General features: G+C 40.9%; 1 protein-coding gene across 3 annotated transcripts in view; it reads right to left on the bottom strand.

Moving 5' to 3' along the window:
• The window catches only part of CCNYL1 (cyclin Y like 1), a 38164-nt gene extending 16456 nt beyond the window's left edge, over positions 1–21708 (bottom strand). For 2 of the 3 annotated variants that reach the window (XR_014795801.1, XM_084892974.1), the window contains exons 1-7: positions 21283–21705; positions 13839–13913; positions 12313–12347; positions 8235–8335; positions 5181–5216; positions 2364–2415; positions 1176–1295 (exon numbers count right to left, since the gene is read on the bottom strand). Coding sequence is in view for 2 of the 3 variants with exons in the window: in XM_084892974.1 (XP_084749100.1) it covers positions 1176–1295; positions 2364–2415; positions 5181–5216; positions 8235–8335; positions 12313–12347; positions 13839–13913; positions 21283–21508 (645 nt within the window). In the remaining variant the exon portion in view is untranslated. Of the gene's footprint in view, positions 1–1175; positions 1296–2363; positions 2416–5180; positions 5217–8234; positions 8336–12312; positions 12348–13838; positions 13914–21282 lie in introns of all 3 variants that reach the window. The other variant, XM_084892975.1, reaches the window with a different exon arrangement.
• Positions 21709–25386: the final 3678 nt, after the last annotated feature.

The raw sequence follows: 25386 nt of genomic DNA, 5'->3' as shown, positions 1-25386 counted from the left end.
TCTCACTGAGGCTAACTCTTAACTCTTTTATCAGTGAAATCCACCCCATCCCACGTCTGCAGAACACTGTTCCCACAATGACCTTTTTGAAGAATCCTCTGTCTGCTAATGCTTTCTCTGCATTTGGACAGCTACTCTCAATTCCCTACTTATAGCTCAGATTCATGCTCTAATTCCATATATTCAAATGATCACTACACACTGCCACCCCGCAGTCTCACAGGTGCATCTAGCTTAACGTGTCTAAAAAGAACTCCCCTCCTCTTCTAGCCCAGATGCTCTCCCTCCTGTATTACCTAGCTCTCTATGCGGAAGCACCGCTCCGGCCATTCTCCAGCACGTGCTATGCACTCCAAACAGTTGATAGCTCCATGAAGAGGCATATGTCTGACCCAGTGCCTCACTAACATTTTAACAGGGCACTAAAAGAAGAGGCCTTGACCTACGTATTCTTTCCTTCCAGACCATGATGTTGACTTTTCCCTTTGGGTTTGCTGTAGGAAGGGGTAATATAATTCTAACCACTTCTCAGTAGAACAGGACTTACTCCAAATGATAAAATCTTACCATAGGAATTCTGTATCGATGACACCCAGGTCCTCACACAGCTGTAGCTTAGCAGGCAACTAGCAAAGCCTTTTTAGGCACTACTGGCACTATGATCCTGGGTGACTTCACAGGCAGGCACAAGAGGACAGCAGGGATAGATAAACACCCATCACCCAAGGAACAGAGAATTTAAAGCTATAGTTTTCAAGCAGGACATATTAGAACTGCCTGGGTCATACAACCTGCGCTCAGCTTAGACCTACACTGATTCATAAGTTACAGCTTGGGGACCAGATGGTTTGTATTGCCCCATCCTACCCACCAGCACACCTTGTATGTGTGCAAGTGTGTGCACTGCACGTGTGTGTCTCCCGAGGTGTGGAGGGGGGGGTGTAAATTTCTCCTGCTGCTTTTAATAGGAATTGTTTGTGATGAGAAAAGCAATGGCAACATTTTAAATCATGACTATTTAGCTTGAATGTGTGTATTTTACTTCCTTTGATAGGTTTCTCTTAATAAAGTCTTGATGATCATTTCAAGAACCTACTTTTATTTAAAAAACAGAACCACACCCTGTGTACAAAACAGAAAAAAAAAAATGCTTTCTGAAAGAAAAACTCTCTTACCAAAGTCACTATAGCACATTCAGCTGTTAGCTGTGCAGCACTGAAGAGAGTCCGAACAAATCTGTAAATAAATTTGTGCTCAGGATCATGCCGAAAATATTCTTCTGGAACTGTTTCTCTCTGAAAGGAGAAAAACATGCAATATAAGTATCCAGGGAAGAAAAATACCTAAATCCTCTTATGATAGCAGTCTTCTACTTGTGCCCACATGTCCCTTAAAATAACATTTTTATTGGGTGACATGTCTTTTTTTTTTAAAATATATATATTTTTTATTTCTGAGAGAGAGGGATAGAGAGAGATAGAAACATCAATGAGGAGAGAGAATCACTGATTGGTTGCCTACTGCATACCCCCAACTGGGGATCAAGCCTACAACCCAGGCATGTGCCCTTGACCAGACTTGAACCCAGGACCCTTCAGTTCACAGGCCAACACTCTATTAAATTAAACCAAACCAGCTAAGGCATGCCATCTTTTAGTAATTTAAATATAAACAATGGGATCTTAAAAAATAATAGTGATTCAATACTGACTACCACCATTCATTAAAGGAAAATATAGGCACAACCTCGAATAATTTGTGTTCCTTCTACCTTCCTGCTACAGAATTTTATTTAAATGTAAGTTATTTTTAGGTTCAAAAGTCTTGATCACCATGTCATGCTTCTCTGCAATCAACTCTGAAAATAATTTTGTTTCCTGTAACCACCAGGTCTAAGGTTATACTGCCTTATACAGTTGTCACCAGCCACATACTGCTATAGAGCATCTGAAATAGTGAAATTGAAAGTATTTGTTTTAATTAACTTAAGACTTAAATAGTTGTTTAATTTTCTTCATAGAGATGTTAACATCTCTATTAAGTTTATTTACAAATATTTATATTGTTTTTTGCTACTGAAAATTATCTTTTACAAAGATAAACTTTGGGTGTCTTTTATTCATTTACTTATCTTAGCTCACTAATTATACAAAGCTGCAACTCAGTACTTGCTGACATACCCTTATAAAACACTTCTTTTTTAAAATAATTAGATACATGGGACGGGGAAAAGGATTTAAAAGGTGACTTTGACTTCAACCTGGGAGTAATTTTCGTTTAGTAATTAATTTCAAAGCAAATTGGTATGAAATAAACACAGCTGTATGAGAGAAAAATATAACTTCAATATAAAACTGACTTACTGTGAGTGGATGTGATCTCTCATCGAAAATATCCAAGGATCTATTTGCATCTCTAAAAAATAAGAATGTATTTTTTTAAAAACTAATTCAGAAATTGATAATATCTTAGCAACACAACTGCTGGGAGTAGAGATGGGTAGAGGGAGAAGCTTAACCTTTGATAAAAGCAGTTTTACAAATTCTCCTCTGGGAAGAGGATTTCCTGATCTCTTTACTCAGCATATCAAATTCTGTGAGAACATTTCTATGATGGCCAGCTGGAGTTGTCTTAATAAGCACTGACCCTCCCTAACGGCAATGCTAGTCAACTAAACACATTTGCACTCTTCTGTCTTCACGATGGAATACATATGGACATTTTATAAAGCGGTAATAGTAGACAATAATGTCCTTCAAATTTTAATTCATGTGAATATGAGATTCATGTTATTCCATTTCTTTTCCTCTCATTAGTTTCTTTTATTATACTAGAGGCCTGGTGCATGGATTCATGCACCAATGGGGTCCCCTCAGTCTGACCTGTGGGGATGGGGCAAAACCAGCTCTCTGACATCCCCAAGGAGTTCTGGGTTGCAAGAGGGTGCAGGCCAGGCCGAGGGACCCCACCAGTGCAGGATGGGGGCCCGGGAGGAGCACGGGAGGGCTCCGGGCATGTCCCTTCTGTCTCACCCAGTCCCAATCGGCTGGACCCCAGCAGCAAGCTAACCTACCAGAAGTAGCATTTGCTTCCTGGTGGTCAGAGCATGTCATGGCAACTGGTTGAACAGTTGAACAAACAGTCAGGCACTTAGCATATTAGGCTTTTATTATATAGGATTGTTATTATGTATTTCTTCTTGTCTCTTTTAAATAGTTTAAGTTAAAACTTGCCTTTTAATTTTAAAAGTGACTTTTGATTTAAATGTTCACCACACCAATACTCTGCTCATTTAAAGAGTGGTGCTCCAAGCATATTCTGTAGGCCTCTGGGGTTCCCCTAGAACCTTTCCTCCTCAGGAAGCCCAGAAGGTCAAAACCATTTTTATAGAAATATTAAGGCAGTGCCTGTCTTTTTCCTGACATTTGCAATCTTCTATCTATATACATAAAAAGCTGAGTGACCAGCCAGTAGCTGTGTGTGCACTGACCACCAGGAAGCAGACGCGCAATGCAGAAGCTGCTGAGTGACAGCAACTTGGCAGAGTGCCCTCTCACACTCCAGGACCCCTCCGAGGATGTCAGACTGCCGGTTTCGGCCTGATCCCTGCAGGCCAGGCCAAGGGACCCCATTGTCGGAGGGATCCTGCTCACTCTGCAGAGGAACCATGGGAGGTTAGCTCCAGGGAGTGTCCAGCTATCTTGCCCAGTCCTGCCTTGCCAGCCACCTTTTGATTAATTTCCTTTCAATGTGCACGAATTCATGCACCAGGCCTTTAGTGATTGTATAAAAGCAAAAGTTAGTAAAACTGATTTCTGAGTATGAATCAAGGACGTAGAACCACACTATACTTATAGTCATTCTATTCTTCACTGCCTCTTGGAGTTGAAAAAACAAAAAAACTGCTTTGCTTAAAACATCCTTGATAAAGAAGTAAAAATTGATAGTTATTAAACTTTGATCATTCTTCTTAAATTCTGAATAAATAGAAAGTATGCATTAAGCATTTCTGCATTATAAAATGTGGTTGTGTTAAGGAAAAGCACTTCTGACTTAGTTGTGAGCTAAAGAAGCCTTTTTTTTTTTTTTTTTTAAATAGAATAACATCTTTATTTGATAGTACAACTGTCATTCTCTCAAAAACAAAAAATGAGCCTGGCACTTCAAGGAAAATAATTTGTATGTTTGTTGCCAATGACACAATTCAAGCACTTAAGCTAAAAGTCAGGATTTGAGAAAATAAGTACCTTCTTTTGTGAGCTTGACAGCTTTTCAATACTTAAGATTGGTGGTGATACTAACAAAATTGAGCTTTTGCCCTTTATAAAGAAATGTGAACCAATACTTTCCAAATGACCAACACATAATATTATAATAAAATCGTGTGCAAATAAAACATTCATTAAACATACAAGATAGATCAATGGGTACTAATTTAACAAATTACCTTCTATAAGTTTGTGGATATAATTTTAAATTCCATTGTAATTAATGGAATTAGTCCAGCACTTACGGACTTTTGGCATGGTATCAAAGAATATCCACAATTATTTGAAGGCTTTAGACATACACAATTTTGTAGTATATAACTACAAGAGACTGGGTCTTCATGTTGGTTTTTCAAAACAAATGATTGAAGACAGAGCATAAATGAAAATCACTGTCTTCTATTAAGCCAGACATTGAGATTTTCAAAAATGTAAATAAATGACACCCTTTCCAGTCCATTTTTTTGTTGCAAAAAATAATTATGTTAATACAATGGTCCTCAATGGGGTGATTTTGTCCCCCAGGGGACATTGGGTCATGGTTGGAGATCTGTTTCTGGTGTCACAATGTGGACTGAGGAGAGGCTGTTATTGGCATCTATTGAGTAGAAGGCATAGAGTGGCCAGGGATGCTGCTAAATATCCTCTTATGCACAAAAAGTGTCTAATTCAAAATTTCAAGAGTGCTATAAAAATCCTGTTTTAACACACAATGGACTTATTTTTAAATTCTCAATTTTAATTTCTAATACAAACAAATATTCTTTAGGATCCACAATAATTTAACCGTTAAAGAGTTCAGAGACAAAAACAAATGATTCACTCCAATAATGTCTATAGTTGTTACCTAACGCTAAACTTGATAGCTTGTAAATTTACTGCTAGAATAATGAGACGGGTTTTTTAACTCACCTGTTCTTTATGTGGTAATATATTGCTAACGTCACACTGTGGAGGGAAGAAAATCGTAACAATTGATTTTAATATGTTAAGTATAAACACATTTTTAAAAAGGGGTTAGGGTGGGGGAAGACCTCCCAGCTGCCCAGTGGCCTTGAAATCCTCATTCAGAACACTATCATATGGGTACTTTTCCCTTTGTTTTAGTTCTTTGGTTTTTAGCAAAAATGAGAAAACCAAAATGCTAAGTAATATGCTGTTAGAAGACATGTTTGGGTTGATTATTATAATATATGTTATTACATATTACCCATCCTTTGCCCTTTCACCCACCGAACCCTTCATTCTGTACAAGTTACATTTGTGCACATGCTTCAGTGTAAGCTATATAATAGTTTTTTGTGCTTTTTAAAGAAGGTTGTTAGGCTCTGCATTTCAGTTAATTTAGTTCACTATACCCCTCCCCACCCATTTCCATCGTTTCTGTAAAGGAAAATAACATGCTCGATGTCAAATAAAATCTAAGAGCAAATATAAGAACCCACAAAGTAAACAGTCTATCCTGAAATAAGCAGTGCTAACAATGCAGCATAATACTACAGTGTAACATTTAATAAGTTACTTCCAAGTTAGCCTAAATGAAATACTGAGATGTAAATCCTCAGATATAACATGTAAGTTGCTGTATTCCTAACTGAATAACTGTATGCTATTCAAAGATATTGTGTACCACACACCAAAGGGGTTTTCCTGGTTAAGTTATATGCTTCTCCTCTTTGTCCTCAAGTGTCTAAAATGAAGCTCAAAATAATTGAGGGAAGGCAAATCTGAATTTTATAACTAGGCCGATATAATATTAGCACTTGTAAAAAAGGCCCATACCATTGTTAGCACCAAAGATGGATACTTCTATAGTGCTTTGGTTTCATCTTCAAATTGATTTGAAAAAGCACAGAATTCAAAGTATAAAATTTCAAAGCTAAAAGTGACCACTGAACCTTAGATAACATTTAATTCAACAACCCATTTGACAGAAGGAAACCAAGGCTTACAACTGACTTGCTCAAGGTCCCACAAATAACTAGAACCAGTTCTTTCCCCTCCAGGCTAACCAGGCAGAGGTTCCCAAGCTTAGCTGTACACTGGGATCATCTGAGGAGCCTTAAAAACTGTTTCCACCTCTCGATGTTCTGATTTAAATGGCTGGGGATGCTTTTTAAAACTCCCCGGTGATTGCAATCTGCATCAAAGTTTGGGAACATGTAAATCAGGGTTAAGATCAGAATCATCCTGGATACTTTTGTTCATATAATCATGCCAAATACCCTACTGGTTACAAGGTGAAGGGGATGGGAGGAGGGAGAAGAGGGCCTAGAGGAGATAGTGATGGAAAAAATAAAATAATCAGAATCACCCTGGATGCTTTTGTTCATATAATCATGCCTCACAGCCTTCCAAAAGGCTTGTAGAGTGTGTGTTGAGGGAGTCGAGAAAGATGCATGCTTTAGAGACATATATTTTGGGAAAAAGTTGCATAAGTGATTCTATTCTAATAAGGCTCACCCACCCCACTGAGAATAATGTGCTACTATCCCATGACAAACATTTTTCAAAATCATCCCTAAAAGCCAAGTAGCTCTAATAATTTTCTCAGTCAATTTTTATTTCACCAATAGTGAATATACTGAATGATCATTTTCAAAACTGAATGAAATCAAATTAAAACTTATTGTATTTTCAAAAATTAGACTAATTTGGAGAAATAAGCATGAAACCTACTTGTCTGAGCAAGATTAATCTTTAAAACTACTCTGTAACATCAGAATCTTTTTAATTCAAAAGAATCTACAGAACGTAGCCAAAGTCGAGTTTCTTGCTCATGATTTAGTGTCTTGGCTGAATAAAAATATTCAGTGATTACTCAATAGGTGCCAAAGCTCAAGACTCTAGAGAGAGATGAGGCTGTAACACAATTTCATTTCAACTACTATTATATGTAAGAGAAGAAAGTTATATTATTATGATTGTGAACTTGCTATTTTTAATTAAAGTAAAAATACTGTTAATTAGCAAAGAAGCTGGTACATCAGAAGCAAAATGAAAATTATGAGCTAATTACGTTTTTAAGACTGGAAAATAAAATTAGGGATGAGGGTTGTCAATATTTTGAGATGGCATGTTCCAAACAAATGGTGTTCTGGAAAATAAACACTCATATCCCAAGGAGACATTGGTTATGTTCCTTGGACAGCTCCAGTGGGGAGTCAGGAAGCTCTATATCCTGTTTTGGTTTAGTTCCTTTTAAATATGCTTGAAAGGTTCATATTAGAGTATTTTTAAAGTGCATCTCCACCAATCGTGACTATGTGGTACTCCCAGAAATCGATGAAGTTTTCATCATCATGTTTGCTTAAGTATAAACCTGACTGGGGCTATGTTTCCAAAATTTCACCTTTCTCATTTTTTCTGTTGTGATTTTCTTATACATTGATTGATTTAGGGTCTTGGAGATATATACTGATTTGATGCATTTCCCCCTCTTTGGGGGACAGGAAGGAGAAGTGAATTTTTATACAGAAATAGTGCAGGGGAGGGGGAATGTATAATGGGGAAAATCAGACAAAATCCAACTAAATTTAAATGCACATACACTCTGGTGCCAGTAGGAGACAGGCTGTTCCTCCTTCCAAGAGTAGCTTCCAAAGTAGTCCTCAGTATTAGGTTTATAGCTCATAAAGAAATACTTTTTTTCCTAGAAACACCCAATAAAAAGTACCTCTCTTTTTTATTATGTTCAATAATGTCTTAACAATAGAAATGTTATCAAGTAAAGATAAGTACTTTTCCTGGGATTTCTTATTTGCTAATTGGCCTTCCTTTCTTCCATCCACTCTGTTAAAGGCTGAAAATTCATATTTAGGTCCTTGAAATCAATATATAGTTGGCTTCAGCTCCTTAACCTGGTCACTAAAAAGGACAATCAAGTGACTGAAATTATGTGTGGCTAGAATGCTTTTAGCATAACGGGGTCTGTCACTCAGCCCTTGGCAACCTAGTTGTACTCACCATTGTACTGTGGTTCTAAGATTAGGCTGGCTGACTGTGCTGTCATCTAGAAATATAGTTGAGCATGAGCTATATTTTTTAGTAAGGTGCCCTGGAGATACCTGAAGGGGAAGGGAAATAGAAGAAAATGTCACAGTAAGTTAAACCTATAAAAGTGTGTTTTTTCCTTGGTTAAAATGTCAAACAATTAAGTATTAAGATTCCTCTTATATCCATGAACTGCTGACAGGGAATCCCCCTCATTAAAAAGTAAACTTCTCTAGGGAAAGAGGACTCGTCTCTTCTCCCACCTCCAGCTGCTGAGCACTGAATCTGAGACAAATTAGAAAGAAGTTCAACTATTGTTTGAAAAAGTATTTAAAGTTAATTACAACTGGAAGGTAAATCTTAACTACAAATACAAATTAGAATTTATCTGCAGTTGTATTGGAGAGGTGACAATGAACTTTTTGAGGCCCTCTAGAGAATAAACTATCTTCAAAACACTTTAGAAGTATCCATTTATTTTGGAATTATCCATTGATTTGTAAAAAGCCAATAGAGCAATAATCAAATACTGAAATAGGTTATACTATGTTAGACTATTCTCTTCCTTAAAGCCAATAACTAATCCCAGGCATTATTAAGTCGTTGAAAGTAAAAGTAGCATTCCTACTATTACAGAACAGTGACAATTATAATTCTCTTGGTTTTATTGTATTTTAAAAAACGAATTCAGATGAGCCTTCCTTCTTTGTATCAATATAAAATAGTTTTATCATGCTGCCCTATTTGCTGAGATGGAAGACGCTGACGACACCTTGTTATACTAGCAGTCAGCAGTTGTGTATCACTGCAGGTTGCCAAGGACCAAACCACAGTAGGTCGGACCTTCATTACCCCATTTGTCCACCATCCAGAACTGAAATATCATGGCTGACATGTACATATAAGGAACTGTTTGACATTGAAACTGGGACTCAAAAGAACTGCTGGCCCAGAAAGAAACTCACTACAGACTGATTCATTTGCCTCTCAGCACAACCATTATTGCTTGTCTCCTTTTCGGTTCATATGAGTCTCACATGAGCTCACTCATCTAGGGAAAATGATGAACAACACAGACTGATGGACAAGAACAGACCCGGAGACAGGAAGTATTGATCAGACTGTCGGACCTCAGAGGGAAGGTAGGGGAGGGTGGGGAATAAGGGGGAGAGATCAACCAAAGGACTTGTGTGCGTGCCTATGAGCCTAACAGACAACAGGGGGGTGGGGCATGTGTGGGGAGGGATTTAGGATGGGAATGGGGGGATGAGGTCAAATATGTAATAGCTTAATCAATAAAGAAAATTTTTTAAAAAGGAAAAACATATTCTGAATATCATTATATTGAGTTAAAACTTTAACTTTAAACTTAGAATCTATATTTTTTAAATGTTTTTAGTAATTTTTTTTTTTTTTTTTTTTTTTAGCAAGAAAGGAAATGAGAGGGATAGAGGTAGAAACATTGATGATGGATAAACATCGATCGGCTGTCTCCTGCACACTCCTTACTGGGGATCAAACCCACAATCCAGGCATGTGTCCTGACAATGAATTGAACTGGTAACCTTCTGGTTCATGGATTGACACTCAATCACCGATTTACACCGGCCAGGCTAGAACTTATATTTAAAGTGTAAATCTAAGTTCAACATGATGGACTGACAACAAATCTATTTCCTCTCCCCCTTCCTTTCAAAGATTCTCATTAGAATTAAAGGCATAAAAAAAGGTTATACACAATATAGGTCGAAAAGCATGTAATTTTTAATGTTTTAAAGCTGAAGACTAGATAAAGGAGTGATAAATGACATGACAGAAGCACAAACTTGGTGCTTATAGAGTGGCTGGGACAGGAATAAGAGAGCCGGTGTATCTGACAGAACCAAAGGCCCATTCCAAATTCAGAGGCTTGATCCCAAAATCCTGCAATAAGGACTATCAGTTAACAGAAGTCCTGCTCACTCCTGGAGCTTCCAATTACATCTTAACATACAGCCAGGGGCCACCACACATCTGAAGAAAGCAAACAAGCAAGAGAGATCAAAACAGGAAGAAGGAAATTAATGGAAGTGACAAAATAAAGGAGCAAATGAAAACTTTAAAAAAAAAATTCTTAACCTCAGAAAGACAAAATATTGTATTGGTGGAAAAACTGATGCTATAAGAAAAATGACAGAATAGAACTCAATAAAGTAAAAAAGACAAAACAAAGAATTCAATAGAAAGGTTGGAGTATGAAGTCAAACAAATCTCTAGGAAGTAGAAGAAGAAGAAATGGAAAATAGGAGGGAAAGTTAGAAATTCATGCAGGAATACTGGATGAACTTCTGAGTTGGAACTCTTAGACCAGTATTTTCAGTTCCAAATATTAGAAAAAATACAGAAAATATGTATTTTTTAAATTCACTGCTCTAAGTGAAGATCTGCAGGTTTAATGGACTTTTTAAAAAAAAATGAAAAGGTATATATCAAACCACTATAAAGTTTCAAAATTCCAGGAACAGAGAAGGTACTAAAAGCTTCCAAAAAGCTCTGACCAGTTTGGCTCAGTGAAAAGAACGTTGGCCTGTGGACTGAAAGGTCCCAGGTTCAATTCCGGCATTTACCTTGGTGTGGGCACGTCCCCAGTAGGGGGTGTGCAGGAGGCAGTTGATGGATGTTTCTCTCTCTTCCATGTTTCTAACTCTCTATCCCTCTCTCTTCCTCTCTGTAAAAAATCAATAAAATATATATTTTAAAAAATAAAAGCTTCCAAAAGAATGGGGGGAAATGATTAAAATTATAAAAGCAATGTATCACATAATGTCAACAGATTTAAGAGCAATTCCACAAATAACAGTAGAAATGGTCTGGCACTGCAAAAATTAGTTGCAACCTAGACTTCTATACTTCAAATAGGAGGCATGTCAGAAAGGCCAGATCTCTAACAACTGCCCATGTACTCTTTCCATGGAAATGTGCTCCAGAAAACAAGGGAGTATAACAAGACAAAGGGAAACACAGATCTAGGACATAGGGATTCAACTCAAGACTGCAGTTATGTGAGATCTCAGATGACTTCAAGGAGATATGCCAGGAAGACAGGCACAGAGCGGGTCTAGGGAAAACCAGTTTATACTAGAGTGGGATGATAAAAGCTAAGGAAGGTTGTTTCCAAGAAAAAGTAAAACAGATGGAAAATATTTTTGATAGGTAGGTGACAAATGTCACAACATTTGGAGGAAAAATCATTGTTAGAAAACAGGCAAGAGAATATAGTCAGGAAACTAATTCCACACACACAGAAATGAGTAAGTATTAAGATAATGTAGCATAAATGTAGTATATCTGTCTGATGGTCATCTTTGTCAAACTGCTACAAAAAATATGGGGGGGGGGATATTTTGTTTTGTTTCTTTCTTTTTTTGCAGCAGGAAATCCAGCCTACTTACTGCATTTGGCTATGTGAAATCTTGGCTAGGAAGAGGGGGGTTAGATTATCCTGGATAAGTATAAAAGTGCTTAGATTTCAGTTATACTTGAGAAAAAGAATGAAGGGTATTAAAGTAAGTGGCACAGCCAGAGAATTATAAAGCTCGATAGTAAAAAAAAAAAATATTTGTATAGTCATAATAATGTAAACACTGATTCTTTGGTTTAATAAAAATAGTGTAACATGCTGAGGGAACAGAGAGGGAAATAAGATCATGGTGGAGAAAGCTATGGCAGGAAGTCAATAAATAGTGCTAAAAATTAACTTAGCTATTATACTTTTGTTACTTTAAAAAAAAAAAAGATTTAAAAATTAAGGCCAAAAAATTTAAACCACAACCATGTTATTGAAACTTAAGTTAAACTTAAGTTAAATGCCAGAACCCTTTAAAAATGAGTGTTACTAAGCTAAAGACTTCCTGGCTACATATTTGATAATTATGAAAACAAAAGAGACTTATAAAATCTACAAAGAGATGTCCATACTAACGGTACTGGGTCCATTATATTTTCTAGAAATCATCACAATTTTTATTCCAAACTGTTAGTTTCTTACTTAACTTTTCAACTGTTTACTTACATGGTTTACATAGTTGTTCTTCTTCTTTTCTCGCACTAAGAATAAAAAAAAATTAACTGATCAATTCTGATACAAATACCATAGGAAAATAAAAGTTGCTGATTATGTGACAGATTACCAATATACAAAATGAGACAAAATTCCATTCCATTTTAAAAATAACTTTTAACAAAAATAATAATTTAAATCACCTGGCAAGATGAGCTCCACATTTTCTGACCTAACAGATACTCTATATTAGGTACAAACGAGAGACTTGCCATGTACCGAAGAATAGGCAAAGCAAATCAGGCCAGGTGAGAAAGTTAGCTAATAAGTCTTACTTGTTACATGTCTGAACAACTGCCCAGTAGTGGTTCTAATTCTACACTTATCCCCACCTTCCTGAATCCCTAGGATCTACAGTGGCAGCTCTGAGAAGCAGTTCTGGCCAGGCACCAATCCCTATTTGCACCAGCACTCCCCGAGCGTTCTGGACCATTCATTCGTAGTCCATTAAAACACCTTACTGAAAATAAATGTCATGGCTCAGTTGGGAAGTAACCTATTTAAACTTAAATTTAAAAATGTGTACTAACCTAACTGATCATATCTACAACACCCACAATCTACGGATTTGCTCTAACCAAGGCCACTTCTTTACTGGAGAGCGGGTATCACAGACACACACTTCTGCGGACTGAAGAGAGGGGCATGGGATCGTTTTTCCTTCACTATTGCCACTTTCTCTCATGTGAGCAACCCATGGCTCTGGAAGAAATTGAGAAATACAGCAATTCTAACCAAAAATCATTGGCTCAAGGCAGGCAAAGTACACACACACCATGAAAAGGCAGGTTAGAAACCCCCATATTTCATTGTGCTGTATCACTTCAAACAAAATAGAAACCTCATTTATTGTACTTCTGCTGTGGGAGTCAACTAAAAAACTGGTCTTAAGTGGCTTTTTAAGCAAGTAAACTAGATTTAACATAACATAAAAGGAGTATAATCAAGCAAGCAGGAGTGTTAAAATCCTACAGTTCTGATCATCCAAAAATTAGTAGGATACCCTTGCTGAGGAGGCTAACCTTCTGGGCAACCCTAGAGGGCTATGTTTGCCCTGCTGTACTTTGGCACAATATTACATTATGATGAGAAAATTCTGAATAACTTAAAAGTTCTTAGTAGCATGAATCTGGATGTGAGATAGCATCATTTGGTTGAGCCCTATATAAAGCAGGGCAAAAATCACAAATTCAATCTTCATATATAAGCTGATTTTTTTCATTTGTTCAAAATGAAAACCTAACTGGGACCTAAATCCTATCACTCATCTTTAAAATGCATGCCTTTTGGAGCAAGGGGAAAGGACATAGCTGTTTGGAGAAACAGACCACATCTAAATCATGTGGCCAATTGACTGTGTTGATAAAGAGGTGGCAAATGTGTAAACAGACAGCCTACCAGTTCTCCTCCCTGAACTTTCTCTAATATGCAAACAAAAACAGTTTCAAACTTCTCAGAGGAAAAAAATACTGTCTTACCATCCGTTTGAGATTTATTCAAGAAAATTGTGCTTGCCCTTGGATGGTCAGAAGGGTTTGATTCCAAAGCTAACTCTGTATAAAAAGAAGAGAAAAAAAACATGATAATTTAGTTGAGTAGAAAAACATACGATTTTAAAAAGAGCTATACATCAGTATTAATCACTTTTAACAGTGTTAGTGATGATAACAAGCCAATTTTAGTAAAGGCAACAATATGAAAATTCTACTGAAAAAATGCAAAATTATAGAATCTCCTTATACATTGGAATAAAACCAGGCTATGTCTTAGACTTTTTAAAAAACTTGCACCTAAATAATTTATGCAACTTTTACGTGAATCATATGTGCTTTCTTCCTACACATATGTACTTTCTTCCTACACATATGTGCTTTCTTCCTACACATATGTGCTTTCTTCCTACATATATGTGCTTTCTTCCTACACATATGTGCTTTCTTCCTACACACATGTGCTTTCTTCCTACACATATGTGCTTTCTTCCATTAAAAATACATAGTCCTCTCATTTACGCTAATATCGCTAGCACATTCCAGGAACAGTCAGTCTCAAGAAGCAAATCACGCTGTGGCTAGTTACAGATACCAACTAATATGTTAAATATGCTAAAACCAAGTGAGTTGTTTTGGGCAAATATTTGTTAGACATTTACGCTAATTCTAACTCTATTCAACAAAGGAACTTATTTAGTTAGCTGGGGTTTATTTGCGGCTGTTCATTATGGCAGATTTAAAAGGAAAGCATAAAAGTTCAATGTTCTAATTAATAGGAACACTTTCATGATAGTGATTTTTAATACTTTTATAAAATGATTTTTAAACATTTTGCCCTCAATTTCCAAAGCTAAAAAGTTTTACTTCTTCCTTCTATGCCACATAATTACTTGGGGCTTCAATACGAATGCTTTCTGGAGCTGGTCATTGGGCGCTTGTAAAAAAAAAAACTGTGCTGTTCCTATGTAAGTGTAGGTCTGCCTGCAGTCCACCTTGCACCAAGGTGGGATAATCTATTTCAGCAAGAATATAAAAAAGGTACTTATATTTCCATTAAACAAAGTTTGCCACCATACAAAATAATAAAGTTATCATTAAAACAAACAAAAAATAAATCCCTACGGTACTCAATAATGTCCATCCACTTAACCAATCTTATAAGAAAGTGGACCAACATCCTGGTAAGAGGAATGGATAAGGCACTATTTCTCTAACCACATAGTAACGGTTCTACTTTTTAAAAGGATGTTTGGTGGTCAAATCTAAATACACTATAACCCTGTTACTGAGGGAATCAAAATTCAATTGCTATGTTAAAAACTAATCAGTCCAATAATGTCTAACAGCATTTCACAATTTACCTAGTAACTAGAACCCCTTCACCCTCCAAGGAATACAGTTATAATCTTGCACAAACGTAATTTGGGACTTCCTGGTTTAACAGGAATCTGAACCATCCATTTTATTGGTATTGCCAAACTGGAAATTTATAGAGCTAAAACCAACTGCTTTGTTTTTTAAGGAAATTCCTTCAAGTTTATTAAACTGCTTCTGGAACTTCTATTCAACATTTTTCTGTAAAAGGCCCATAAAGTTATTTTAAAGGCTTTTTTTCACATATTTAAAAAATGAGACAATGCTAGCTACTTGGAAAATAAATTATTCAGTTGACAAAGTGACAGGCAGAGAATTCCACAGCTGCCTCTAACCTCAGGCTTCTGAAAGGATTCAAGACTAATTCCTACCAAAAATAAAGCAAATATATTGCATCTCAATCTAAAAAATAAGCAGAAATGTTTGCGGAAGTAGCCACATCATGTATCAGTGCCTATTGCATGACTGATTGCCCTAACCAGTGTGGCTAGGTAGATAGAGCATCGGCCCTTGGACTAAAGGGTCCCAGGTTCAATTCCTGGTTGGGCACTTGCCCCGGTTGCAGGCTAGATCCCTAATGTGGGATGTGCAGAAGGCAGGCGATCTATGATTCTCTCTCATCATGGATGTTCCTATCTCTCCCTCTCCCTTCCTCTCTGAAATCAGTAAAAATATATTTTAAAAAATAATTTAGTGATTGATTGATTTTAGAGCAAGAGAAGGAGGAGAGGGATAAAAAAAGGGAGAAAGAAAGAGAAGGGAGGGGGAGAAGGGGGAAAGAGAGAAAGAGAGAGAGAGAGAGAGAGAGAGAGAGAGAGAGAGAGAGAGAGAGAGAGAAGTCAATGACCTCAATTTGTTGTTCCACTTATTTATGCATTCTTTGTTTAATTTTTGTATGTGCCCTGACTGGGGATTGAACACTGGTAACCTTGGCATATATTGGGATGATACTGAGCTACCTGGCCAAGGCCTAAAATTTTTAATGGGAAGTCCAGGAAAAGTACCATAATCAAAGGAGGAGGCTTAAACACACACACACACACACACACACACACACACACACTCTCTCTCTCTCTCTCTCTCTCTCTCTCTCTCTCTCTCTCTCTCATGCACGATGTTTTTCCTATACATACATACCTACGATCATCTAATTTACAAATTAGCCATAGTAAGAGATCAACAATAATAAAATCAGACAATTATAATAAGGTGACTTGAACACAGCACAGTGACACCGCCACAGTCAATGTGACAACTGAGACCTTCAAAATAAGATGACTAGACCAAAAGATTAGATCAGTTTCATGGCTCAATATATAACACTAAGCTGCTTTCTAAAAAGGGTGGCGGCATATTGGAGTATGCCACCAATCATACCAGTTTTAGTCCCACTCCAGCATTGGATACGTGAAAAAAAAAAAAAAAAATCCTAGTGACGTGAATGAGGAACCTCAGGCTCTCTCTAATCTGCATTTCTTTGATTACAGTTTGGCCACAGTTAACAGAGCTATTTCCACTTTGGTGAGTTGCCTATCATTTATATGTACTGGTACTGTATGTATTGTACCCACTAGGGACCTAATGTTGTCAATTCGCATGAGACTTTTCTGAAGTATTTTGTTTATAGCCTAAAACAATGTTTGTATATAACTTGTACTTTTTGCTAATAACAAATACTGCATCACTATTCGATAGAAAGGATATTTAAGCCTTAGACAGAAACTCATACACACACAGTATTTCTGTATTCTCCATTAACTGTTTTCCCTGAAGCCTAAGGAGACTGATAAACAAAACTATACTGTTTTCACTATCACAAAGATAAGTCTGAAAACTATTAAGCAAATCATGACTGCCCCCTCAGCATGCACACACAAGAAATTACTGTGCCTCTTACTTGTGACTCCTTGCCAAAATTATTTATTTAGACACTTCTAAGAATGTTTTCGAAGAAATATTATTGACTCATGATTAGGGGTTGTGATTAAAATTCTAAAACCCTATCAATTTAAATCACAACTTAATTTGACAACATAATAGGTTGATGTAGGGAAAGTATGACTTTAAAACATTAAATTAAGTTCTCAATGTAAATATTCCCAAAAGAAAGAAATATGTAAAACCCCACTGACATCGCATACTGCTTTCCCCCTTAACCTAAGATTCTATCAATTTTAAGATCCATTTCAATTGCACAGATGTTAAAAATATGAAGATTTAAGCAACCTTAAAATAAATAAAATGCATTACTAAAGGCTAACAGTACTAAAGTTTTGCAATTGTTAACTGTCAATTAATTGTTTTTCCTTTTCAAAATATGAGGATGGTGACCAAGGAATTACTTGACAGAGGCAGCATATTTCAGAAAGACTGTGATGTCAATGTATTCCAATTAAATAGAAATGTCAGCAATTTCTGGGCCTACAGCTGACACCTGTTTACTTAAGGCTTTCTGCATTTATTGAAGTGCTCTATCATCCCTATACTACACATTGCATTTACTATCCATTATATTAGTTTCATGGCCCAAACACAAAATTTGGGGTCTAACAATGATCATAGATATTGGTGATTTTAATCGAATCCACACTTCTCACCTCAGTCGGTTAATGGCCACTCAATGGCTTGAACTGGCCTGATGCACAAAAGGGCATATAGCACACTCCTGGGCCCCCCCAGTCTACCCCTCTTTGAATCTTGCTTCTGATTTTCTAGCCTCTGACAACCCTAACTCTGGCTTCCAAACAACTTCTTTAGCTGCCTCTACCTTGGTTCTCAGTCTTACTTTGTTATAATCATCAATCCATGTTTTAGTGACCAAGATGTGACACTTCATATAGAGAAGTGCATCTTTCTTTTTTTTTTTTTTTTGTATGTCTAAAAAGCACTTTGCTTAGTGTCGCAGGCTTTATTTATGAGTTGCAATTTACCTCAATTTTATTTCACATTATGCAATGTTACTATTGTAACCCTACAGTTTAATTACTTTAATAAAATTTTAAAAGGGAGTGAGAAAAAAGGTAGTATCCCCAAAGCTGCTCACATGATGTGCCGATATATAAATTCTATTCCTATGTGCCATGAATCTGGAATTAACATTCCTGCTCTAGCCAGCATCATTTTTCAAAACTTGGACAACTCAAACTTATACAATTCAAAACCTGTCTTCTCAAATGAAAAACGAATATAATTCCTATACTAAACCATTGTGAGAATCAAATGAAATGTAAGCACAATCTATATAATCCTATCATATACAACAAAAGGCTAATATGTAAATAGACCAAACGGCAGAACAACCAAACAACCAGTTGCTATGACGTGTGCTGACCACCAGAGGGTGCACATGGAACATGGCGGGTGTCAGCAGCAGGCGGCAGAGAGTGGAACATAGCGGGCGTTGGCCACGGCAGGATGGTGGAGCAGGTGAGCGGGGGCGCCAGACCAAGACAGGGTGCCCATCTCTGTCATCAGGGTGAGCCTCTGCTGCAGCCATCCCCATGTCCTTATGTCCTTTTGCCTGCACAAGGGTGTATTGCCATCGGAGGAACTCAGCATGGAAACCTCACCTCCATCCTCACATGGCCCCCTCTTGATGTCACTTAAGGAGAGCCGCTGTCTTTAGCCACCCTGACTTTCTTGTCTGTTCATGTAGTCTGCCCCGCGGCTCCTCTGGACTGTAAGGACCTAAGTAGGGGCTTGTCTTGTATAATACTGTTTGTCCTATATCAGGAATGGTGCCCAACAGACATCTAACCACTTCAGTGCACCTAAAACCAATCAAGTCTCTCCCAATTTTCCTATATCTTCTATAGTTTCATCAAATGCTATCCTCTAAGATCAGCATTACTTTCATATCTTAGAGTAGTCGTTATTCAGAATTAAAGACATAAGAACCACAAAAACCTAAAAGGGGTTTAATGTCCAGTGAAAATCAATGGTTACTTTAATTTGGGGTAAGAACATTTAATGTTAAAATCCCTTAACTACAAAATGACATCCTAATCCTATATAATAAAAGGATAATATGCAAACTGTCCCCTTGACTCATGCACCAGGCCTCTAGTTAAATTATAATAAAGAATACTAGCTGAATTCTACTCTTTTATTAGATAGGATGATGATAAGCTGCATTCTAAAGAGGTTTTTAAGCACCACAAGAACTGAACTTGGTGTATCTCTCACCTCCATGTCAGCCTTTCTGTCCAGTAGTTGTGTTACACAGTCATTTCAGATCTCTTTTTTGAAACATATTTTTATTGATTTCAGAGAAGAAGGGAGAGGGACAGAGAGCCTCCTGCACCAAGCCCACAACCTGGGCCTGTGCCCTGACTGGGAATCGAACCTTGACCTCTTGGTTCACAGGTCAATGCTCAAACATGGAGCCACCACAGCCAGGCTCATTTCAGATCTCTTAAGTCTTGCTTTCCTCACTGGTAATATAGGGAGAACATATGCATGGGTCTTATTTGCAGTTAGAAGGGACAAATGAGATATACATGAAATTGTATTATACATCTTAAAAGAATACATAAAGGTCCTATTTTGGTCTCTCACCCAACACTACCCCTCTACCAACTGGTTCGTAACCTTACGGCACCTAAGAGCAGAAGTTTTCACAAGTGTTTAAAGGTACAATTCATTCACATAATTTGTGGGGTTTTTCCCCCCACAACATCTGAATATTCTGAAAAGGAAGTACTTCCCAGTTACAAACCCAAATCCACTAAAATTAGGGTAAATCCACAGGCTTACTATCCTAACTTTTAAAGAAATTAAAAGCTCAACTGAAGTTTAAACCGAGTAAGATCTATAAAACATTTTCTCTATGAAATAAAATAACCTCTGGCATTTAAATGACACAAACGGGCCTTTAACATCTCCTTTACCTCATTGTTTTCTACTTCAAACAGCAGTCTCTATGAGCCCTGTTGCCACCCAGAATTATTTTAAAACAGACATTTCCTCTCTGAGCCCTCCACCCTACCCAGCTGTTTGATCTTGACAACTTATACTCAACATTCTGAAAGGTGAACGGGAGCTGTGGGCCGGAGGGGAGAGGAAGGGGAGAGGACCATGGAGGCAGCACTCCTGCGCAGGAACTGGCATCTCAACTCCCAACCCTTTCCTGATGTCACCAGTGTAAGTCTGAATTTAAGTTTGCTTTTTCTCTCTTGAGACGTTGACCAACAGTCTCATGAACCCCGCCATCTCTCCCCTCTCCCTTAGCGCAGACAATGTGAAAGTGAAGCTTGTACAGTCCCTGGGGTGAGACAAGGCACATTTGTATCCAAGTGGGAATTTAAAGTGATCAGACGCCCTGGGTCCTCCTTTTTTATTTCATTTTATTTTATTTTACTTTATTGGGGGGAGGGGGGAGGGCATATTCTCTACAGCACTGGCAGTTAACATTTCACACCCTTCAGTCCCTTTTAAGTTCCCTCTCCCACATCTTCTCGCCTTCTGTATCCAAAGTACAGCTGGAAAAAATAAAGCAGCTTCTATTTGCTGAAAACTGCGTGCTTGACGCACACAGACCCTCCGGTGCCAGTCTCCATTCTGAACTTCAACCACCAGCCCTACAATGCTGGCGCCCGAACTGCCCCGAGGCACCAGGACCTCCGAGGGCGGGAGGCCGGGAGGCCGGGGGCGCCGCCGGGCCCGGCGGGTACAGCCCGGGGAGATCGGATGGACACCCCCACGTTGCGGCATCGCCGTTTCCACTGAGCAGAGAGAGAGAAAATACACCCAAAACGTCCTTACAAAGTCCCTCCAGGCACCAGACACAGCCATCAGCCGGCGGGACGGAGCACCGACGGGTCCCAGGCGCCCTGGGCCGGGCATGGGAACCGGGAAAGGACCGAGCGCGGGCCGTCCGGAGGGCGATGGGCCCGGCAGGACCGGGACGGCAGGAGGGGCGGGGACGCCGGGCACGGCCGGCCCGCCGCCCCGGTGCCCGCCGCCCGCCGCCCGCCCCGGGGACGCCGGGCTCCGCGCAGGAAGGAGCCCGGGGCGCGGCTCCCCCCGGGGGACCCGGCGCGCCCCGCCGCCTTACCGTCCGGCATCTCCCGGTCGCTGATGTGCTGCAGGTGGTGGCCCTCGCCCGTGCCCACGTCCCGCTCGGCGGGCTCCAGGGCGGCCGGCGAGGGCGCCACCGCCACCGCGTCCCCGGCCGCCGCCGCGTACACCTCAGACTCGTAGCCGGGCTCGGCCGGCCCCGAGCGCCGGCCCACGTGGGGGCTGGCTTCGGGCTTCCCGCAACAGGTCAGCGCGTTCCCCATGGGGTCCGCCTCCGCGCCGCCGCGGGCCCCCTCCCCCAACAATGGCGCGGCCGGCGCCGCCGGCACCCCGGGCGCCGCGCAGGCAGGCGGGCGGGCAGGCTCGGCCGCGCCCGCTCCGTCCGCCGGCCGCCGCCGCCGCCGCCGCCGGGCCGCCGGGCCCCGGGCAGGGCTCCGGGCCCGGCCGCACCCCCGCCGCCGCGCCGCTCGCGCCGCCCCGAGCCGCCGAGTGTGTGCGGGCGCGCCCGGCCCGGCTTATTTAAAAGGGGTGGGGACCGGCCGGCGTCCCCGCGACAACCACTGCGAGCGGAGAGCGCGGCGCAGGCTCCTCCTCCGCCCAACCGCCTCTCCGCGGAAAGCCGTTGTCCGAGCCCGCGCCGGCCAACCGGAACGCGCCCTGCGGCCACGTGGTGGCGAGGGGCCAATCGCGCCCGGAGTCCTCTCCGCGCGGCCCGCCTCCCGGAGGAGGCGTGGCTCAGAAGGCCCGGCCCCGCCCCTTTCCCGGCGGCCCCGCCCCCCCAGCCGGCGCGCGCTCCACGGACCTGGGTTTCCGTGCACCGCGCGCCGCCCGGAGCGCCCGGTGGGTCCCGCGGGGAGCGGAGGGCGGCCATCCGGCCGCTGGGCTCCGCGAAGCCCCGGTCAGCGAGAAGCCAGGCGCTTAGCGAGTCGGGTCCCCGGGATCTGACAGCGGACTGATGGGATGTAGTTGCTCGGGAGTGGACTTCGTTTACCCTAACTCGTTGACCGTTGTTGAAACTAGAGGCTGCTCCGCTCTGCCTTCCAAACGGGTTAGCGGTCGCGGGCGGCTCGCCGTGGCCGCCCCCGGGGGCCGTGGTCCAGCTCGCAGACCGGCTGTGACTGTGCCGGGAATGGACTGGAGGACACGTCACCCTGCCGCCTCCTCATCAGCCAGGGGGGACCCAGCGAGCCCCTCCCCGGAGCGCTTTTCCACCGCAGGAGTCCCCAGATTCATCCTCTCTCTCTTTCCTCTCTCTCTCTCTCTCTCTCTCTCTCTCTCTCTCTCTCTCTCTCTCATTTTCAATTTATCTTTTTTTCTTTGACAAAATCTGCAAACTCAGAACACCAATCCATCAGCCAACTTGTCATTCGGAAAATTCTGAAAAGAATCATTTTCTTTTTCTTTTTCCTTTTTTTTTTCTTTTTCTTTTTTTACATTTATCCATTCTTGCACAAGTCAATTTTAATACAGAAAGGAATGACTATCTTTGAACACATCCTCTGAACGTGATTGTAAACGCATGAAGCTGATGTCAGGGAAGCCCCAACTCAACCTGAGAACTGGTCGTTTCACAAGACTTGGGTTTCAGTTTCTGGAACACTCCCGGGCTCACTGCACTCAGTTATTGGTGTGAAGGCTGTCTAATGATTGGCAGTGAGCGGCAACAAGGATAGCTAGCCTCTCTCAGTTCTTACGGCACATTTGCTCCCAGCCCTCACAATTATACCAAGTTCTGCTGCTGGTCTTATCCTCCAGTTAATCCAGAACTAACCAGGGACGCCCAGACTAGATGGTGTTACCCAGGCACCAGAAGCTTCCTTTGGGCACACACTGTCTGTAAGCTTCAAACTGCTTCTTCCATATTATTTACAAAGGATAAGATTTCCATACATTTTCTCCCTTGCTAGAAAACGTTGCCTTCCATCTACTTTTAAAAATATTTATTTTAGCCGAAACCGGTTTGATTCAGTGGATAGAGCATCAGTCTGCGGACCAAAAGGTCCCAGGTTCGATTCCGGTCAAGGACATGTACATTGGTTGTGGGCACATCCCCGGTAGGGGGTGTGCAAGAGGCAGCTGGTCGATGTTTCTCTCTCATCGATGTTTCTAGCTCTCTATCCCTCTCTCTTCCTCTCTGTAAAAATCAATACAACATATTTTTAAAAAATATATTTATTTTATATTGATTTTTATTGTTAACACTATTACAAGTGTCCCCATTCCCCTCCCCCACTTCCCCTGCCTCCACTCAGTTCCCACCCCCGCCCCTTCCCGGCTTTACTGAAGTTAGAACCATTTTTCTTGCAGTAATTTAACTTCTCCTCCTCTTTCTCCTAGGATCCTTTTGACAGCAGCCTCCTCAGATCAGGCTGATGTTAGAAACGCTGTAGGAGTTTCGTTAAACTTGACAGCAGGGAAGCTTGAAGAAGTCTTTTTAACCAAGTCTGCCCCCTAGAAACAATGCTCAGAGGCTTCTGGGCCATCTTTTCCCCAGGACGACCCTATTGCCCTCCGGTGCAGATCCCCACTGGGGATGGAGCTCACAGCTGGCAATCCGGCGTGTGCCCTCGACCAGAAATTCAGCTGCGGCCTCCTGGGTCATAGGTAGACGCGCAGCCCCCGAGCCATGCTGGCTGGGTGAGACAAGTCTGTTTTAATCCTCACAGCATAGCATCCGCCCTGAAGCACCTCTAGAATTTTTCTATCAGAAGCAAACTGGATGGATGTTAAGAAGCCAGGAAACCTATTTGAAGAGTCATATTACATTTGACACCTGAAACTAATACGGAATATTGAGTATAAACTGTAGTTGAAAAATTTAAAAAGTCGTATTTGACCAGGAAGCACGCTTTTAAAAACAAACCAAAAACTTTGTTTGCGTTGCCGTGGGGGGAGAGGAGGCAGGGGGGAGGGGGAGGGGATCTAAGGCCTTGGCTCCTCTGCTGAGCAGGCCAGGCCGGGAGGGTGCTCATTCCATGAGCCTAGGTTGACTAATCCTCCACACCCCATGAGCTGTTCCTTCTCAGTTGTACTTACCACACAGATAGAATACTTCTCTTTAAAAAAAAAAAAAAAAAATGGTTATGCAAGCAGCACTCTGCCCAGGAAAAGCAGAGGAAAACTGAGACCACAGTGTCCAAATCCAACCTGCCCTGTTTTTCACAGCCGTAGCATTAGTGCCTCCCCACCTTGGCCAACTAGTATACCTCTACTGGTCCTTTTCCTAAAATTTATTTTATTCTTGAAAATATTACAGACGTCCCCTTTGTATTTTTTCCCCCATTGACTCCCTTTAACCCACACCCACCCCTCCCAGGCCTCCACCCCACTATTGTCTGTGTCTGTGGCTTATTCTACCTGTTCTTTGAAGCTTATCTCCAGGCAGAGCCTTCTCTGCAATGCTTCTCTGATTCCCTCAAGGCTGGAAGATTCTGCATCTTCCGTGCCATTAGTTCTCTGCCAACCCTTGCTGCAGAGCAGCCCTGAATCGTGTGGCAGGGAAACTGCTTACATGTTTGACACCCCCATCAAACTAGACACTCCCCAAGAACAGACCTGTTTTATTCTTTCTCTGAGTCCCTGGCACTATGTATAATCTCTGCCTTGTAGCTGTCTCAATACACTTTTCTTGAATGAATGAATGAATGAATAAAAAGTGGAATTGAGAATACCAACAATCAGAATTGGGGAGCTGTTATAACTAATCCTTATTTTTTAGCGTTCTTTATCCTTGTTTGTGCCTCTGATTTTTGTATCTGGGCCTCCAAAGCATTTTTTATTTTTTATTTTATTTTTTTTAAATATATTTTATTGATTTTTTTACAGAGAGAAAGAGAGAGGGATAGAGAGCTAGAAACATCAATGAGAGAGAATCATCAATTAGCCGCCTCCTGCACACCCCCCACTGGGGATGTGCCTGCAACCAAGGCACATGCCCTTGACCAGAATCGAACCCGGGACCTTTCAGTCTGCAGGCCGACGCTCTATTCACTGAGCCAAACCGGTTGCGGCAAAACGACAGCCATTTTATAACGCTCTCAATTTTGTGGATCAGGGAATCAAGCAGGCACATTGGGGACCGTTTATTTCTGCTCCAGGATGCCCAGGGCCTCAGCGGGAGTGTATCTAGCAGCTGGCTTGG

This window comes from Pipistrellus hanaki, assembly GCF_964339955.1.
Source record: "Pipistrellus hanaki genome assembly, chromosome: 8".
Classification (NCBI taxonomy): domain Eukaryota; kingdom Metazoa; phylum Chordata; class Mammalia; order Chiroptera; family Vespertilionidae; genus Pipistrellus; species Pipistrellus hanaki.
The sequence above is the reverse complement of the archived record's forward strand: the minus strand, read 5'-3'. Positions and strand labels throughout refer to the sequence as shown.